At 53.1% G+C, this 18,832-nt stretch overlaps 2 protein-coding genes across 2 annotated transcripts; both read right to left on the minus strand.

The window, feature by feature from the left end:
• Positions 1 to 5,824: 5,824 nt before the first annotated feature.
• On the minus strand, positions 5,825 to 6,760 carry LOC117004474 (phosphatidate phosphatase LPIN3-like). The gene is made up of 3 exons (XM_033075246.1): positions 6,492 to 6,760; positions 6,024 to 6,135; positions 5,825 to 5,932 (listed from the first exon to the last, which is right to left on the minus strand). Exons 1-3 carry the CDS (start codon positions 6,599 to 6,601, stop codon positions 5,825 to 5,827), a joined length of 330 nt encoding a protein of 109 aa, XP_032931137.1. The 5' UTR covers positions 6,602 to 6,760.
• Positions 6,761 to 12,353: 5,593 nt separating this feature from the next.
• Positions 12,354 to 13,868, minus strand: LOC117004475 (phosphatidate phosphatase LPIN3-like). The gene is made up of 5 exons (XM_033075247.1): positions 13,764 to 13,868; positions 13,288 to 13,529; positions 12,820 to 12,931; positions 12,625 to 12,728; positions 12,354 to 12,514 (listed from the first exon to the last, which is right to left on the minus strand). The coding sequence occupies exons 1-5, from the start codon at positions 13,866 to 13,868 to the stop codon at positions 12,400 to 12,402; spliced, it is 678 nt and encodes a 225-aa protein (XP_032931138.1). The 3' UTR covers positions 12,354 to 12,399.
• Between the last annotated feature and the right edge of the window lie 4,964 nt (positions 13,869 to 18,832).

Genomic DNA, 18,832 nt, shown 5'->3' on the forward strand with positions numbered 1-18,832 from the left:
CTCCTGGCAGGGCACAGCTCGGCAGAGCTGGTGCCGGGGGGCCAGGGGCAGCCGAGGTGCCGCTGGAGTCCCTGCAATCCCCGGAGCGCATCCCTGCCGTGTTCCTCCCGGGACAGAACGGGCCATGCACGGGCCCGCAGTGCCTCTCAGTGGCCACAGGGGCCAAGGACCGAGCAGAGGCTCCGCAGGGATCACTGCTGCTGTCACCCTCGCCGGTGAGTCCCCTGGACTGTGGGAAGCGATTGCTGGGTGCCCAGAGAGGCACGAGCTCCGCAGTGCTGGGGACCCCCGTGCCACCACTCTCAGGTGTGACCTTAGGTGCTCTTGTCTCCTGCACTGCTCAGCTCTATCTCCCCAGCGAAGCCTCCACTGACACACACTCCTTCCAGGGAAGGTAATGCCAGCATCTGCTCCCAGGGGACCCTCTGCTTTTGCCCCTCAGCATCATGTAGGCAGCACAGCCAGCATCAGCCACCTCTGTATGTCCCTTGACTCCTGTGACCCCTGTAATACCTGTGGTCTGATCCTATCTCCTCTGCTTTGTCCTATTGGCAGGATGCTAATTCTCCCTGCCTCTTCCTGACCTTAGGAAAGATCCCTGTCATTGAGGATCTTCCTCTTTTGCCTTCTGGACACCATGAAGAAATAAACCATGGAAACCCCAGGGAGAAAAGAGCCTCTTTTGTATCTTTTGCCCTACTTCATGATGTTGTCTCGGGCTTTCCCTGCTAATGAGCAAGCCGGGTGCGGGGTGAGCCTCAGACATTTAGCAGTTACCCAAATAAGAAAGAAACAGCTCAGAAACAAAGGACTCTCCGACTGCAGGCTATGAAAAACCATATAAAACCAGGGCCAACCAAGATGACAGTGTGAACACAGGGAGACTTGGTGTGATAGAGGCTAGGTCATCATTGCGTGTTCACCCAACTCTGAACCCGGGCTCGCTGTTGTCGTTTTTGGCTGTGGCTTCTCAAGACTGTATTTTCAGTTGCAAAAATAAAATTGCTGTTTTAATATTTTAATTTGACTTGATTAGTTTATTTCATATAACAGATGGATAGATGGATAGATGGATGGAAGGATGGATGATGGATGATGGATGGATGGATAAATGGATGGATAGATGGATGGATGATGGATGGATGGATGGATGGATGGATGGATGGATGGATGATGGATGGATGGATGATGGATGGATGATGGATGGATGATGGATGGATGGATGGATGGATGGATGGAAGGATAGATGGATGGAAGGATGGATGATGGATGATGGATGGATGGATGGATGGATGGATGGATGGATGGATGGATGGATGGATGGATGGAGCTCATCATCAGGCTGAAAGCTTTGCATCTCCTGGTAAGGGACTGGGGCTGCTTGGCAGGGCACAAGCTGTTCCTGGGGTGCTTTGTGTACCTGGGTAAGGCTGGGGGGTCAGGGGCTGCTGCTCTCCCTCCTTTCCCTTCCCAGGGAATACAAACTGCAGAGCCTTGCTGTGGTTGGGGAAATGCAGTGTGTGACTTAAGCATTGTGCAACTTCAGAAGGAGGAAGTAAAGAAAAGGGTTTCCTAGAATGAGTCATGCAAGACAGAAAGTGCTCCGACAGGGGCTGGGCCAGTAGATCCTGCACAGGAAACGAACACAACATGAGAACTGCAGGCAGTTGTCTGCATCCCTGCCGTCAGCTGAGACTGGTTTTGCATGAATGGGTAGGCGGGGCAAACATGCACATCCTGAGCAGCTCCAGCCTTGCCCTACAGAGCTGTTGCACACAGAATCAGCTCTCCCTAGGAGCCCACCATGGGCACTCTCTGCTGATCAGCCAAAGTGGACTTCATTATTGGGATGAGGAGGAAAGTAAAGAGCCTCCATCCAGCAACTCTGGCACTTTATAGCAGAGGAACAGATTTGTCTCAGCACTGCAGCTCATGAACCCCTCCACACCAGCCAGCCTTTGGCTCTCACACAGTGCCTGTTCACCCTCACCAGGCTGTGCCTGCTCTTCTGCACCAGGATTCCCTCCCTGATCCCCCCAATTGCATAAAGCAGCAGCTCTCTGCTCTGACCAGCACAAACCTGCAGCAGCTCCCAGCACAGATGCATCTGGGTGCCTTTTGTTCCCCAGACAATCTGGGTGAGCTCCCTTAAACATGCTTCCAGGCTGGGGAGGGCCACAGGGATCACTGAGTCCAGTAGCCACACCATGTTGCCCTGGGCAGTAAAAGCTCCTTCCCCTGCCAGAGGAGGGCAAGCCATCAGCTGTGGGAGCACACAGAGGACATGTGGGCCCCCCACCACTTGCCCAGCCCTGCCAGGTGCTCACAGCATCAGAATCCACTCTCACTGCTCTGGGCTTTGCTGATTTGGAGCGACCCTCCAGCTGCTGAGACACTTCTCCAGCTGAGGAACAACCACTGCTGCCATTGGGCATCCTGCAAAACCTGCCCTAGGACAACAAAACCTGTTTTTTTCTCCAGCCTAAGGAAGGAGTCTCAAGCCAATGCTCAGAACTCTGTGATGGGCCAGGGGAGCCCTCACCCTGCAAGGGGAGCATCCTGCCTAAGCCCCTTTTCCATCCCCTCACACCAGGGAGAAAACCAAAGAGAAAACCAAGCCAAGGGCCAGGCTCCCTGTTCTCCAGCAAGGGCTTTGCGAATGATTCTGAACAGGAAACGCTATTTTACTCTGCAGAACCAATAAAGGGTATGGGGAGGCACCCAAATGTGATACCCACCAGGGAAATTGAGAGCATATACACCTTGCCATCCATCCCTGCTGCAGCATACTCACTTTTGTCCCAAGGAAGGTACAGTGGCATTCCATGGAAGGGACTCTGGGGGATGGTGTGGGACCACTCAGGTTTTGCTCCCTATGCAGCCTGTCACAGACACTGAGGAGGAGATGGAGGTGGACATTAACACTGATGTGGAGGAAAACACTGAAGAAGATGTAGAAGACTATGGAGAGGAAGAGATGCAGGTGGATGTGCATGTGGATGTGGAGGAGGAGATGGAGGTGGAGATGGAGGAAGAAATGGAAGTGGATGTGGATGAAGAGATGGAGGTGGAAATGGAGGAGATGGAGGAGATGGAGGAAGAGATGGAAGTGGAAATGGAGGATTTTGTTGAAGACATGGAAGTGGATGAGAAAGGTGAGCAGGAGGACATTGTCCTGGGATGGACACCAAGCCCAGGCAGGCACTGGCCATGCCCTGCCCACAGGCAGAGTGGGTCCCCTGCTGCCAGGCTGGGGCTGGGCTGGGTGGCCCTGCTCAGGGACACAGTGCCTGGGGGTGGCCCTGGCTTCTGGTGGCACAAGCAGCACCCCCAGCCTGCCCTGGCCTTGCTTTGGGCCATGCTTTGGGTGCCACTGCCTGGGGGCAGCCCCCAGCCCCAGGCAGGCTCAGTGCTGGCAGCAGAGTCCTGCTGTGCCAGCGTGTGCCAGCCTGGGGGCACAGGGAACAGCCCTCTGTGCCTGGCTGCAGTGACCCTGTCGCCTGCTTTGCTTCCAGGACCGCTGGAGATGCCAGCCAGGGATGCCACCCTTCTGGATATATGTTTCAGAATTCGTTGTTACATTTTCATCTTTAAATGTATTTTAGAGTTTGTTATTCTCTTCTACATGTATGTTTCATACATTGTAACATAGGTTTTTGCAATGTTAATACCTTTTATGGATTGTTCTTCTAAAGATTCTTACATTGAAAATACATTGGGTAGTTTTTTTTTCTGCTCTTCTATAAATTAACAGTGTTTATTTTTCACACCTCAGCTCTTATTTGCATTTGCTTTGGGCACAGGGAGCATTTGCAGGGTCGTGGGTTCCAGCTGGTCTGGGTCCCTGAGCTGGAGGTCCCTGGGGCTGTTGGCAGGGCCACTCTGGGGCTACTTGTGCACACAGGGGTCCCTCTGTGCCCTGATGTGACTTTGTGATGTTGAATTGTACACCCATTTGTCTGTTCAGCCCAGAAATAAGTTTGGTACCTTTAAGGATGGGTGTGATAGTGAAGTGGGGAAGGCAAAGTGGTGGATATAGACAGTTGTTTGCAAAAGGTAGAGACAGGAGTTCCATCACTTCGTCTCCTGGACTGTGTCCTGCTGGTGGGCAGCAGGAGAGAGCTCTCCTTTGCTTTTAGTTAGTTTGAGACTAACTGAACCAGAGAAGTTCCCTGGACGGTATTTTTTTCCTTTTCCCTGGAATTATTTGAAGCTTCTCTGGACTGGGGACTGGGGGGAAGCACCAGGAGCCTGCACCTGTGGGCACTGGGTCCTGGACTGGGCAGTGGCATTTTCCAGCACTGAAGGGACTGACAGAGTGAGCTGAGCTACCAGCTACCAGCTACCAGGAGAGAGACTTCCTGAGTCTGTAAATTCTTGAGCTGCAAGAGGATTTCCTTCGTGGTACTGTTCTTTTTTTTTCTTTTTTGTTTTTTTCTGCTGGACCTGTTGCATTTTCTGTTTCTTTCCACTTCTCTCTGAGGAAGTGTCTTTCATGAACCTGTTGGGGGAATGGAGGAGGGGCTGCTCGGGTTTGCTTCCTGGGTGGGGGCCTTTGGGGGTTTTCTCCAAATTTGCCCTACACCAGGACACATTGACAGGTCACACCTTCCGTGCAGTTGCTTTGGACATGTGTGATAAACACAGAGGCAAATCCCTGTGTGCCCTGGCCCTTGGGATCCCATGAGGGAGCAGGGCTGAGCCTGCATGCTCCTGCACAGCCTCACCCAGGGCTCTTCCCTGGCTGTCCCTGGTGCTACTGAGGCCGTGCTCTCTGTGGGCACCCCCTGCTCCCGGCCACCCCAAGGGGCTGGAGCCAGCCCAGAGTGAGCCTCAGCACAGGGGCCTCTGGCTTTGGCAAGCTCTCCTGTCCATTCAGCCCCATGTGCATACAGAAGAAGCCTGAATTTGTTTTCTGTTTTTGATTAATTTTCCCACCATTGCTAAACATAGAAATTAAAAATAAATTTTAAAAAGAAAAGGAAAAAAGCCGTTTTCTAGAAGCTGGTCCCATCACGCCCAGGACCCACTTGGTAGGATGCTTAAGCAGAATAAGCCCAATCACATTTTAGAAAGGACTTGGAGGCTGGCTCCCACTTCTAATGCACAGGGCGAGAGCAGACAAGAGGCAGCCTGGATTAAGGCACTATTTATTATTGCTTTTAGTTCAGAACACTCAAAAGCCTAGCATTTTCCCTCAACCTTTACCAGTTGATGGGCAGTTTCAGCTACCAAACTGCCAGTAGCTGCCGTGTCTGAAACACTGGTCATACCAGAGGTAGTAACAGCTAAATAATAACTACAACTGTGTACAACCACCATCTTTAAAAAAGAGCCAGGCTTTGGAGGAGCTACAACCATCAGCAAATGCCCAGCTTTCAGGAGTTTGTGTTTAGCAAGTGGAGTTTTTGATGAGTCAGAGCTCTCTCTTACCCATTTTGCTCAGTGCTAAGTGGTGTGGTGATCTCTATGACAAGTGCAAAATGCACAAGCAGCACACAGGGAGGATGAGGTGCACCTGGAGCATTTAGTCCTGGCAAAGAACATGCAGGAGAGCTCTGGGTCAGGTCTCCACAGGATGGGGTTAGGACAAGCCATCCAAGTCAGTATGAGGCAGTGGAGGTCTCCAGCAGGCAAAGGGGCTGTACCAGCCCAGTGCTCCCCGTCTGTCCCACAGGAGGGAAGAAGATCTCCACCAGCTCCGACAGCCACTCATATATGGGGGGTGAGAAGGAAGTTACACTGGGGTCATTGGGTGTTTGTTTGATGCTCCTCTGCATCAAAGCCAGGTCGCCCCAAAGACCCTGAGGAATAAACACTTTGCTTACGTTGACTTTTGGTTCTTTCTGAGCTCCTGGATCAGCTCTCCCTTGGGGTTCACGGTGAATATGCGGCTCTCTGGCAGCCCCACTTGCTTGTAAGCATAGACATCCTGCCCAAGGAAGGCCAGCAGAGCTTGAGGGCTGCAGGAAGGCACTGCCACCCAGCCTGAGCCCTCCCTGCACACCTGCAGAGCCACTCACACTGGGCCTGTTCCCAAAGCCCGCGTAGAAGGGACACTTTGTAGCAAACAGTTTTCGGATGTCTGTCAAGCAGGTGACCTTGAACACCTCTGGCTTCTTCTCAATCACCTCCCTGCAGCACAAGAGACACAGTGGCATCAGCTGGCCACGACTGCAGGCATCAAACCCGTCTGTAATGAGCAGATATCAGCCTTCTGAAGTACACTGTGCCTTTTGTGTGTCCTGCCCGCCTCTGTAGTGACACCTTAGTGGGGCTCAGGGAAGTGATTTGAAGGGGAAGAGGTTTTGTGCATCAGCAGCTTCGCTGTGAAGCCCCAGCAAGGTCAGGCAGCTCCCCTGCTGCCTCCCACAAAAGGCACTGGGCACCAAGGAGGGCAGAGCAGTTTAAGGCTGGGACATCCCTCAGGGTGCAGCTGGGGAAGGGGATGCTGACCCCAGGGATACAGGAAGGGCAGGGAAAGACAGTACCTGTGGAAGGCAGACATGAGACTACTGGGGGAGAGCAGCATGGGGCCCATGGGGAGGCCACAGCCTTGCTCATTGACCCATTGGAGGTAGCCTTTGGTGATGTGGGCCATGCCAATAGCCCTGGCCGAGCAGTAGAGGAACTTGTAGCCATTCCTAGAGAGAACACAGGGAGCCCCTCTGAGCTGTGCCCTGGGCAAGGCACTCTCCTCCTCCGAGGAGAAAGAGGTAGCCAAGGACCTGCCCTAAGACCAAATCTTATTCCAGCAAGCAAGGTGGTTCCACAGAGAACATGAATCCCTTATCTGGAAAGCCAGAGTAAGCCCAATCCCCACAGTGGGAGTCCCTGCAGCAGCCTCCATGCTCACCCCAGCAGCCACACACCCACTCAGCCAGCTGCACAGCCCCCCTTGCTGCTCAGCCCCCTCACACAGCACTTTCATCCCCCAGCACTGCCCGTCAGCTGTGCAGGGCTGTACCCAGCCCTTGCGGGCTCCTGGCAGGGCACAGCTCGGCAGAGCTGGTGCCGGGGGGCCAGGGGCAGCCGAGGTGCCGCTGGAGTCCCTGCAATCCCCGGAGCGCATCCCTGCCGTGTTCCTCCCGGGACAGAACGGGCCATGCACGGGCCCGCAGTGCCTCTCAGTGGCCACAGGGGCCAAGGACCGAGCAGAGGCTCCGCAGGGATCACTGCTGCTGTCACCCTCGCCGGTGAGTCCCCGGGGCTGTGGGAAGCGATTGCTGGGTGCCCAGAGAGGCACCAGCCCCGCAGTGCTGGGGACCCCCGTGCCACCACTCTCAGGTGTGACCTTAGGTGCTCTTGTCTCCTGCACTGCTCAGCTCTATCTCCCCAGCGAAGCCTCCACTGACACACACTCCTTCCAGGGAAGGTAATGCCAGCATCTGCACCCAGGGGACCCTCTGCTTTTGCCCCTCAGCATCATGTAGGCAGCACAGCCAGCATCAGCCACCTCTGTATGTCCCTTGACTCCTGTGACCCCTGTAATACCTGTGGTCTGATCCTATCTCCTCTGCTTTGTCCTATTGGCAGGATGCTAATTCTCCCTGCCTCTTCCTGACCTTAGGAAAGATCCCTGTCATTGAGGATCTTCCTCTTTTGCCTCCTGGACACCATGAAGAAATAAACCATGGAAACCCCAGGGAGAAAAGAGCCTCTTTTGTATCTTTTGCCCTACTTCATGATGTTGTCTCGGGCTTTCCCTGCTAATGAGCAAGCCGGGTGCGGGGTGAGCCTCAGACATTTAGCAGTTACCCAAATAAGAAAGAAACAGCTCAGAAACAAAGGACTCTCCGACTGCAGGCTATGAAAAACCATATAAAACCAGGGCCAACCAAGATGACAGTGTGAACACAGGGAGACTTGGTGTGATAGAGGCTAGGTCATCATTGCGTGTTCACCCAACTCTGAACCCGGGCTCAGTGTTGTCGTTTTTGGCTGTGGCTTCTCAAGACTGTATTTTCAGTTGCAAAAATAAAATTGCTGTTTTAATACTTTAATTTGACTTGATTAGTTTATTTCATATAACAGATGGATAGATGGATAGATGGATGGAAGGATGGATGATGGATGATGGATGGATGGATGGATGGATGGATGGATGGATGGATGGATGGATGGAGCTCATCATCAGGCTGAAAGCTTTGCATCTCCTGGTAAGGGACTGGGGCTGCTTGGCAGGGCACAAGCTGTTCCTGGGGTGCTTTGTGTACCTGGGTAAGGCTGGGGGGTCAGGGGCTGCTGCTCTCCCTCCTTTCCCTTCCCAGGGAATACAAACTGCAGAGCCTTGCTGTGGTTGGGGAAATGCAGTGTGTGACTTAAGCATTGTGCAACTTCAGAAGGAGGAAGTAAAGAAAAGGGTTTCCTAGAATGAGTCATTCAAGACAGAAAGTGCTCCGACAGGGGCTGGGCCAGTAGATCCTGCACAGGAAACGAACACAACATGAGAACTGCAGGCAGTTGTCTGCATCCCTGCCGTCAGCTGAGACTGGTTTTGCATGAATGGGTAGGCGGGGCAAACATGCACATCCTGAGCAGCTCCAGCCTTGCCCTACAGAGCTGTTGCACACAGAATCACCTCTCCCTAGGAGCCCACCATGGGCACTCTCTGCTGATCAGCCAAAGTGGACTTCATTATTGGGATGAGGAGGAAAGTAAAGAGCCTCCATCCAGCAACTCTGGCACTTTATAGCAGAGGAACAGATTTGTCTCAGCACTGCAGCTCATGAACCCCTCCACACCAGCCAGCCTTTGGCTCTCACACAGTGCCTGTTCACCCTCACCAGGCTGTGCCTGCTCTTCTGCACCAGGATTCCCTCCCTGATCCCCCCAATTGCATAAAGCAGCAGCTCTCTGCTCTGACCAGCACAAACCTGCAGCAGCTCCCAGCACAGATGCATCTGGGTGCCTTTTGTCCCCCAGACAATCTGGGTGAGCTCCCTTAAACATGCTTCCAGGCTGAGGAGGGCCACAGGGATCACTGAGTCCAGTAGCCACACCATGTTGCCCTGGGCAGTAAAAGCTCCTTCCCCTGCCAGAGGAGGGCAAGCCATCAGCTGTGGGAGCACACAGAGGACATGTGGGCCCCCCACCACTTGCCCAGCCCTGCCAGGTGCTCACAGCATCAGAATCCACTCTCACTGCTCTGGGCTTTGCTGATTTGGAGCGACCCTCCAGCTGCTGAGACACTTCTCCAGCTGAGGAACAACCACTGCTGCCTTTGGGCATCCTGCAAAACCTGCCCTAGGACAACAAAACCTGTTTTTTTCTCCAGCCTAAGGAAGGAGTCTCAAGCCAATGCTCAGAACTCTGTGATGGGCCAGGGGAGCCCTCACCCTGCAAGGGGAGCATCCTGCCTAAGCCCCTTTTCCATCCCCTCACACCAGGGAGAAAACCAAAGAGAAAACCAAGCCAAGGGCCAGGCTCCCTGTTCTCCAGCAAGGGCTTTGCGAATGATTCTGAACAGGAAACGCTATTTTACTCTGCAGAACCAATAAAGGGTATGGGGAGGCACCCAAATGTGATACCCACCAGGGAAATTGAGAGCATATACACCTTGCCATCCATCCCTGCTGCAGCATACTCACTTTTGTCCCAAGGAAGGTACAGTGGCATTCCATGGAAGGGACTCTGGGGGATGGTGTGGGACCACTCAGGTTTTGCTCCCTATGCAGCCTGTCACAGACACTGAGGAGGAGATGGAGGTGGACATTAACACTGATGTGGAGGAAAACACTGAAGAAGATGTAGAAGACTATGGAGAGGAAGAGATGCAGGTGGATGTGCATGTGGATGTGGAGGAGGAGATGGAGGTGGAGATGGAGGAAGAAATGGAAGTGGATGTGGATGAAGAGATGGAGGTGGAAATGGAGGAGATGGAGGAGATGGAGGAAGAGATGGAAGTGGAAATGGAGGATTTTGTTGAAGACATGGAAGTGGATGAGAAAGGTGAGCAGGAGGACATTGTCCTGGGATGGACACCAAGCCCAGGCAGGCACTGGCCATGCCCTGCCCACAGGCAGAGTGGGTCCCCTGCTGCCAGGCTGGGGCTGGGCTGGGTGGCCCTGCTCAGGGACACAGTGCCTGGGGGTGGCCCTGGCTTCTGGTGGCACAAGCAGCACCCCCAGCCTGCCCTGGCCTTGCTTTGGGCCATGCTTTGGGTGCCACTGCCTGGGGGCAGCCCCCAGCCCCAGGCAGGCTCAGTGCTGGCAGCAGAGTCCTGCTGTGCCAGCGTGTGCCAGCCTGGGGGCACAGGGAACAGCCCTCTGTGCCTGGCTGCAGTGACCCTGTCGCCTGCTTTGCTTCCAGGACCGCTGGAGATGCCAGCCAGGGATGCCACCCTTCTGGATATATGTTTCAGAATTCGTTGTTACATTTTCATCTTTAAATGTATTTTAGAGTTTGTTATTCTCTTCTACATGTATGTTTCATACATTGTAACATAGGTTTTTGCAATGTTAATACCTTTTATGGATTGTTCTTCTAAAGATTCTTACATTGAAAATACATTGGGTAGTTTTTTTTTCTGCTCTTCTATAAATTAACAGTGTTTATTTTTCACACCTCAGCTCTTATTTGCATTTGCTTTGGGCACAGGGAGCATTTGCAGGGTCGTGGGTTCCAGCTGGTCTGGGTCCCTGAGCTGGAGGTCCCTGGGGCTGTTGGCAGGGCCACTCTGGGGCTACTTGTGCACACAGGGGTCCCTCTGTGCCCTGATGTGACTTTGTGATGTTGAATTGTACACCCATTTGTCTGTTCAGCCCAGAAATAAGTTTGGTACCTTTAAGGATGGGTGTGATAGTGAAGGGGGGAAGGCAAAGTGGTGGATAAAGGCAGTTGTTTGCAAAAGGTAGAGACAGGAGTTCCATCACTTCATCTCCTGGACTCTGTCCTGCTGGTGAGCAGCAGGAGAGAGCTCTCCTTTGCTTTTAGTTAGTTTGAGACTAACTGAACCAGAGAAGTTCCCTGGACGGTATTTTTTTCCTTTTCCCTGGAATTATTTGAAGCTTCTCTGGACTGGGGACTGGGGGGAAGCACCAGGAGCCTGCACCTGTGGGCACTGGGTCCTGGACTGGGCAGTGGCATTTTCCAGCACTGAAGGGACTGACAGAGTGAGCTGAGCTACCAGCTACCAGCTACCAGGAGAGAGACTTCCTGAGTCTGTAAATTCTTGAGCTGCAAGAGGATTTCCTTCGTGGTACTGTTCTTTTTTTTTCTTTTTTGTTTTTTTCTGCTGGACCTGTTGCATTTTCTGTTTCTTTCCACTTCTCTCTGAGGAAGTGTCTTTCATGAACCTGTTGGGGGAATGGAGGAGGGGCTGCTCGGGTTTGCTTCCTGGGTGGGGGCCTTTGGAGGTTTTCTCCAAATTTGCCCTACACCAGGACACATTGACAGGTCACACCTTCCGTGCAGTTGCTTTGGACATGTGTGATAAACATAGAGGCAAATCCCTGTGTGCCCTGGCCCTTGGGATCCCATGAGGGAGCAGGGCTGAGCCTGCATGCTCCTGCACAGCCTCACCCAGGGCTCTTCCCTGGCTGTCCCTGGTGCTACTGAGGCCGTGCTCTCTGTGGGCACCCCCTGCTCCCGGCCACCCCAAGGGGCTGGAGCCAGCCCAGAGTGAGCCTCAGCACAGGGGCCTCTGGCTTTGGCAAGCTCTCCTGTCCATTCAGCCCCATGTGCATACAGAAGAAGCCTGAATTTGTTTTCTGTTTTTGATTAATTTTCCCACCATTGCTAAACATAGAAATTAAAAATAAATTTTAAAAAGAAAAGGAAAAAAGCCGTTTTCTAGAAGCTGGTCCCATCACGCCCAGGACCCACTTGGTAGGATGCTTAAGCAGAATAAGCCCAATCACATTTTAGAAAGGACTTGGAGGCTGGCTCCCACTTCTAATGCACAGGGCGAGAGCAGACAAGAGGCAGCCTGGATTAAGGCACTATTTATTATTGCTTTTAGTTCAGAACACTCAAAAGCCTAGCATTTTCCCTCAACCTTTACCAGTTGATGGGCAGTTTCAGCTACCAAACTGCCAGTAGCTGCCGTGTCTGAAACACTGGTCATACCAGAGGTAGTAACAGCTAAATAATAACTACAACTGTGTAACAACCACCATCTTTAAAAAAGAGCCAGGCTTTGGAGGAGCTACAACCATCAGCAAATGCCCAGCTTTCAGGAGTTTGTGTTTAGCAACGGGAGTTTTGATGAGTCAGAGCTCTCTCTTACCCATTTTGCTCAGTGCTAAGTGGTGTGGTGATCTCTATGACAAGTGCAAAATGCACAAGCAGCACACAGAGAGGATGAGGTGCACCTGGAGCATTTAGTCCTGGCAAAGAACATGCAGGAGAGCTCTGGGTCAGGTCTCCACAGGATGGGGTTAGGACAAGCCATCCAAGTCAGCATGAGGCAGTGGAGGTCTCCAGTAGGCAAAGGGGCTGTACCAGCCCAGTGCTCCCCGTCTGTCCCACAGGAGGGAAGAAGATCTCCACCAGCTCCGACAGCCGCTCGTATCTGTGGGATGAGAAGGAAGTTACACTGGGGTCATTGGGTGTTTGTTTGATGCTCCTCTGCATCAAAGCCAGGTCACCCCAAAGACCCTGAGGAATAAACACTTGGCTTACGTTGACTTTTGGTTCTTTCTGAGCTCCTGGATCAGCTCTCCCTTGGGGTTCACGGTGAATATGCGGCTCTCTGGCAGCCCCACTTGCTTGTAAGCATAGACATCCTGCCCAAGGAAGGCCAGCAGAGCTTGAGGGCTGCAGGAAGGCACTGCCACCCAGCCTGAGCCCTCCCTGCACACCTGCAGAGCCACTCACACTGGGCCTGTTCCCAAAGCCAGCGTAGAAGGGACACTTTGTAGCAAACAGTTTTCGGATGTCTGTCAAGCAGGTGACCTTGAACACCTCTGGCTTCTTCTCAATCACCTCCCTGCAGCACAAGAGACACAGTGGCATCAGCTGGCCACGACTGTAGGCATCAAACCCGTCTGTAATGAGCAGATATCAGCCTTCTGAAGTACACTGTGCCTTTTGTGTGTCCTGCCCGCCTCTGTAGTGACACCTTAGTGGGGCTCAGGGAAGTGATTTGAAGGGGAAGAGGTTTTGTGCATCAGCAGCTTTGCTGTGAAGCCCCAGCAAGGTCAGGCAGCTCCCCTGCTGCCCCCCACAAAAGGCACTGGGCACCAAGGAGGGCAGAGCAGTTTAAGGCTGGGACATCCCTCAGGGTGCAGCTGGGGAAGGGGATGCTGACCCCAGGGATACAGGAAGGGCAGGGAAAGACAGTACCTGTGGAAGGCAGACATGAGACTACTGGGGGAGAGCAGCATGGGGCCCATGGGGAGGCCACAGCCTTGCTCATTGACCCATTGGAGGTAGCCTTTGGTGATGTGGGCCATGCCAATAGCCCTGGCCGAGCAGTAGAGGAACTTGTAGCCATTCCTAGAGAGAACACAGGGAGCCCCTCTGAGCTGTGCCCTGGGCAAGGCACTCTCCTCCTCCGAGGAGAAAGAGGTAGCCAAGGACCTGCCCTGAGACCAAATCTTATTCCAGCAAGCAAGGTGGTTCCACAAAGAACATGAATCCCTTATCTGGAAAGCCAGAGAAAGCCCAATCCCCACAGTGGGAGTCCCTGCAGCACCCTCCATGCTCACCCCAGCAGCCACACACCCACTCAGCCAGCTGCACAGCCCCCCTTGCTGCTCAGCCCCCTCACACAGCACTTTCATCCCCCAGCACTGCCCGTCAGCTGTGCAGGGCTGTACCCAGCCCTTGCGGGCTCCTGGCAGGGCACAGCTCGGCAGAGCTGGTGCCGGGGGGCCAGGGGCAGCCGAGGTGCCGCTGGAGTCCCTGCAATCCCCGGAGCGCATCCCTGCCGTGTTCCTCCCGGGACAGAACGGGCCATGCACGGGCCCGCAGTGCCTCTCAGTGGCCACAGGGGCCAAGGACCGAGCAGAGGCTCCGCAGGGATCACTGCTGCTGTCACCCTCGCAGGTGAGTCCCCTGGACTGTGGGAAGCGATTGCTGGGTGCCCAGAGAGGCACCAGCCCCGCAGTGCTGGGGACCCCCGTGCCACCACTCTCAGGTGTGACCTTAGGTGCTCTTGTCTCCTGCACTGCTCAGCTCTATCTCCCCAGCGAAGCCTCCACTGACACACACTCCTTCCAGGGAAGGTAATGCCAGCATCTGCACCCAGGGGACCCTCTGCTTTTGCCCCTCAGCATCATGTAGGCAGCACAGCCAGCATCAGCCACCTCTGTATGTCCCTTGACTCCTGTGACCCCTGTAATACCTGTGGTCTGATCCTATCTCCTCTGCTTTGTCCTATTGGCAGGATGCTAATTCTCCCTGCCTCTTCCTGACCTTAGGAAAGATCCCTGTCATTGAGGATCTTCCTCTTTTGCCTTCTGGACACCATGAAGAAATAAACCATGGAACCCCCAGGGAGAAAAGAGCCTCTTTTGTATCTTTTGCCCTACTTCATGATGTTGTCTCGGGCTTTCCCTGCTAATGAGCAAGCCGGGTGCGGGGTGAGCCTCAGACATTTAGCAGTTACCCAAATAAGAAAGAAACAGCTCAGAAACAAAGGACTCTCCGACTGCAGGCTATGAAAAACCATATAAAACCAGGGCCAACCAAGATGACAGTGTGAACACAGGGAGACTTGGTGTGATAGAGGCTAGGTCATCATTGCGTGTTCACCCAACTCTGAACCCGGGCTCGCTGTTGTCGTTTTTGGCTGTGGCTTCTCAAGACTGTATTTTCAGTTGCAAAAATAAAATTGCTGTTTTAATATTTTAATTTGACTTGATTAGTTTATTTCATATACCAGATGGATAGATGGATAGATGGATGGAAGGATGGATGATGGATGATGGATGGATGGATAAATGGATGGATGGATGGATGGATGGATGGATGGATGGATGGATGGATGGATGGATGGATGGATGGAGCTCATCATCAGGCTGAAAGCTTTGCATCTCCTGGTAAGGGACTGGGGCTGCTTGGCAGGGCACAAGCTGTTCCTGGGGTGCTTTGTGTACCTGGGTAAGGCTGGGGGGTCAGGGGCTGCTGCTCTCCCTCCTTTCCCTTCCCAGGGAATACAAACTGCAGAGCCTTGCTGTGGTTGGGGAAATGCAGTGTGTGACTTAAGCATTGTGCAACTTCAGAAGGAGGAAGTAAAGAAAAGGGTTTCCTAGAATGAGTCATGCAAGACAGAAAGTGCTCCGACAGGGGCTGGGCCAGTAGATCCTGCACAGGAAACGAACGCAACATGAGAACTGCAGGCAGTTGTCTGCATCCCTGCCGTCAGCTGAGACTGGTTTTGCATGAATGGGTAGGCGGGGCAAACATGCACATCCTGAGCAGCTCCAGCCTTGCCCTACAGAGCTGTTGCACACAGAATCACCTCTCCCTAGGAGCCCACCATGGGCACTCTCTGCTGATCAGCCAAAGTGGACTTCATTATTGGGATGAGGAGGAAAGTAAAGAGCCTCCACCCAGCAACTCTGGCACTTTATAGCAGAGGAACAGATTTGTCTCAGCACTGCAGCTCATGAACCCCTCCACACCAGCCAGCCTTTGGCTCTCACACAGTGCCTGTTCACCCTCACCAGGCTGTCCCTGCTCTTCTGCACCAGGATTCCCTCCCTGATCCCCCCAGTTGCATAAAGGAGCAGCTCTCTGCTCTGACCAGCACAAACCTGCAGCAGCTCCCAGCACAGATGCATCTGGGTACCTTTTGTCCCCCAGACAATCTGGGTGAGCTCCCTTAAACATGCTTCCAGGCTGGGGAGGGCCACAGGGATCACTGAGTCCAGTAGCCACACCATGTTGCCCTGGGCAGTAAAAGCTCCTTCCCCTGCCAGAGGAGGGCAAGCCATCAGCTGTGGGAGCACACAGAGGACATGTGGGCCCCCCACCACTTGCCCAGCCCTGCCAGGTGCTCACAGCATCAGAATCCACTCTCACTGCTCTGGGCTTTGCTGATTTGGAGCGACCCTCCAGCTGCTGAGACACTTCTCCAGCTGAGGAACAACCACTGCTGCCATTGGGCATCCTGCAAAACCTGCCCTAGGACAACAAAACCTGTTTTTTTCTCCAGCCTAAGGAAGGAGTCTCAAGCCAATGCTCAGAACTCTGTGATGGGCCAGGGGAGCCCTCACCCTGCAAGGGGAGCATCCTGCCTAAGCCCCTTTTCCATCCCCTCACACCAGGGAGAAAACCAAAGAGAAAACCAAGCCAAGGGCCAGGCTCCCTGTTCTCCAGCAAGGGCTTTGCGAATGATTCTGAACAGGAAACACTATTTTACTCTGCAGAACCAATAAAGGGTATGGGGAGGCACCCAAATGTGATACCCACCAGGGAAATTGAGAGCATATACACCTTGCCATCCATCCCTGCTGCAGCATACTCACTTTTGTCCCAAGGAAGGTACAGTGGCATTCCATGGAAGGGACTCTGGGGGATGGTGTGGGACCACTCAGGTTTTGCTCCCTATGCAGCCTGTCACAGACACTGAGGAGGAGATGGAGGTGGACATTAACACTGATGTGGAGGAAAACACTGAAGAAGATGTAGAAGACTATGGAGAGGAAGAGATGCAGGTGGATGTGCGTGTGGATGTGGAGGAGGAGATGGAGGTGGAGATGGAGGAAGAAATGGAAGTGGATGTGGATGAAGAGATGGAGGTGGAAATGGAGGAGATGGAGGAGATGGAGGAAGAGATGGAAGTGGAAATGGAGGATTTTGTTGAAGACATGGAAGTGGATGAGAAAGGTGAGCAGGAGGACATTGTCCTGGGATGGACACCAAGCCCAGGCAGGCACTGGCCATGCCCTGCCCACAGGCAGAGTGGGTCCCCTGCTGCCAGGCTGGGGCTGGGCTGGGTGGCCCTGCTTAGGGACACAGTGCCTGGGGGTGGCCCTGGCTTCTGGTGGCACAAGCAGCACCCCCAGCCTGCCCTGGCCTTGCTTTGGGCCATGCTTTGGGTGCCACTGCCTGGGGGCAGCCCCCAGCCCCAGGCAGGCTCAGTGCTGGCAGCAGAGTCCTGCTGTGCCAGCGTGTGCCAGCCTGGGGGCACAGGGAACAGCCCTCTGTGCCTGGCTGCAGTGACCCTGTCGCCTGCTTTGCTTCCAGGACCGATGGAGATGCCAGCCAGGGATGCCACCCTTCTGGATATATGTTTCAGAATTCGTTGTTACATTTTCATCTTTAAATGTATTTTAGAGTTTGTTATTCTCTTCTACATGTATGTTTCATACATTGTAACATAGGTTTTTGCAATGTTAATACCTTTTATGGATTGTTCTTCTAAAGATTCTTACATTGAAAATACATTGGGTAGTTTTTTTTTCTGCTCTTCTATAAATTAACAGTGTTTATTTTTCACACCCCAGCTCTTATTTGCATTTGCTTTGGGCACAGGGAGCTTTTGCAGGGTCGTGGGTTCCAGCTGGTCTGGGTCCCTGAGCTGGAGATCCCTGGGGCTGTTGGCAGGGCCACTCTGGGGCTACTTGTGCACACAGGGGTCCCTCTGTGCCCTGATGTGACTTTGTGATGTTGAATTGTACACCCATTTGTCTGTTCAGCCCAGACAGAAGTTTGGTACCTTTAAGGATGGGTGTGATAGTGAAGGGGGGAAGGCAAAGTGGTGAATAAAGGCAGTTGTTTGCAAAAGGTAGAGACAGGAGTTCCATCACATTGTCTCCTGGACTGTGTCCTGCTGGTGGGCAGCAGGAGAGAGCTCTCCTTTGCTTTTAGTTAGTTTGAGACTAACTGAACCAGAGAAGTTCCCTGGACGGTATTTTTTTCCTTTTCCCTGGAATTATTTGAAGCTTCTCTGGACTGGGGACTGGGGGGAAGCACCAGGAGCCTGCACCTGTGGGCACTGGGTCCTGGACTGGGCAGTGGCATTTTCCAGCACTGAAGGGACTGACAGAGTGAGCTGAGCTACCAGCTACCAGCTACCAGGAGAGAGACTTCCTGAGTCTGTAAATTCTTGAGCTGCAAGAGGATTTCCTTCGTGGTACTGTTCTTTTTTTTTCTTTTTTGTTTTTTTCTGCTGGACCTGTTGCATTTTCTGTTTCTTTCCACTTCTCTCTGAGGAAGTGTCTTTCATGAACCTGTTGGGGGAATGGAGGAGGGGCTGCTCGGGTTTGCTTCCTGGGTGGGGGCCTTTGGAGGTTTTCTCCAAATTTGCCCTACACCAGGACACATTGACAGGTCACACCTTCCGTGCAGTTGCTTTGGACATGTGTGATAAACACAGAGGCAAATCCCTGTGTGCCCTGGCCCTTGGGATCCCATGAGGGAGCAGGGCTGAGCCTGCATGCTCCTGCACAGCCTCACCCAGGGCTCTTCCCTGGCTGTCCCTGGTGCTACTGAGGCCGTGCTCTCTGTGGGCACCCCCTGCTCCCGGCCACCCCAAGGGGCTGGAGCCAGCCCAGAGTGAGCCTCAGCACAGGGGCCTCTGGCTTTGGCAAGCTCTCCTGTCCATTCAGCCCCATGTGCATACAGAAGAAGCCTGAATTTGTTTTCTGTTTTTTGATTAATTTTCCCACCATTGCTAAACATAGAAATTAAAAATAAATTTTAAAAAGAAAAGGAAAAAAGCCGTTTTCTAGAAGCTGGTCCCATCACGCCCAGGACCCACTTGGTAGGATGCTTAAGCAGAATAAGCCCAATCACATTTTAGAAAGGACTTGGAGGCTGGCTCCCACTTCTAATGCACAGGGCGAGAGCAGACAAGAGGCAGCCTGGATTAAGGCACTATTTATTATTGCTTTTAGTTCAGAACACTCAAAAGCCTAGCATTTTCCCTCAACCTTTA

This window comes from Catharus ustulatus, chromosome 17, assembly GCF_009819885.2.
Source record: "Catharus ustulatus isolate bCatUst1 chromosome 17, bCatUst1.pri.v2, whole genome shotgun sequence".
Classification (NCBI taxonomy): domain Eukaryota; kingdom Metazoa; phylum Chordata; class Aves; order Passeriformes; family Turdidae; genus Catharus; species Catharus ustulatus.

Excerpts from the sequence above, each read along its gene's own strand:
- LOC117004474 (XM_033075246.1), bottom strand. The coding sequence starts at position 6,601 with ATGGCCCACATCACCAAAGGCTACCTCCAATGGGTCAATGAGCAAGGC. Across the intron at positions 6,136-6,491 it reads CTCATGTCTGCCTTCCACAG|GGAGGTGATTGAGAAGAAGC; the intron begins GTACTGTCTTTC and ends CTTGTGCTGCAG. Across the intron at positions 5,933-6,023 it reads GCTTTGGGAACAGGCCCAGT|GATGTCTATGCTTACAAGCA; the intron begins GTGAGTGGCTCT and ends TTCCTTGGGCAG.
- LOC117004475 (XM_033075247.1), bottom strand. The coding sequence starts at position 13,868 with ATGCGCTCCGGGGATTGCAGGGACTCCAGCGGCACCTCGGCTGCCCCT. Across the intron at positions 13,530-13,763 it reads CAGGAGCCCGCAAGGGCTGG|GGCAGGTCCTTGGCTACCTC; the intron begins GTACAGCCCTGC and ends ATTTGGTCTCAG. Across the intron at positions 12,932-13,287 it reads CTCATGTCTGCCTTCCACAG|GGAGGTGATTGAGAAGAAGC; the intron begins GTACTGTCTTTC and ends CTTGTGCTGCAG.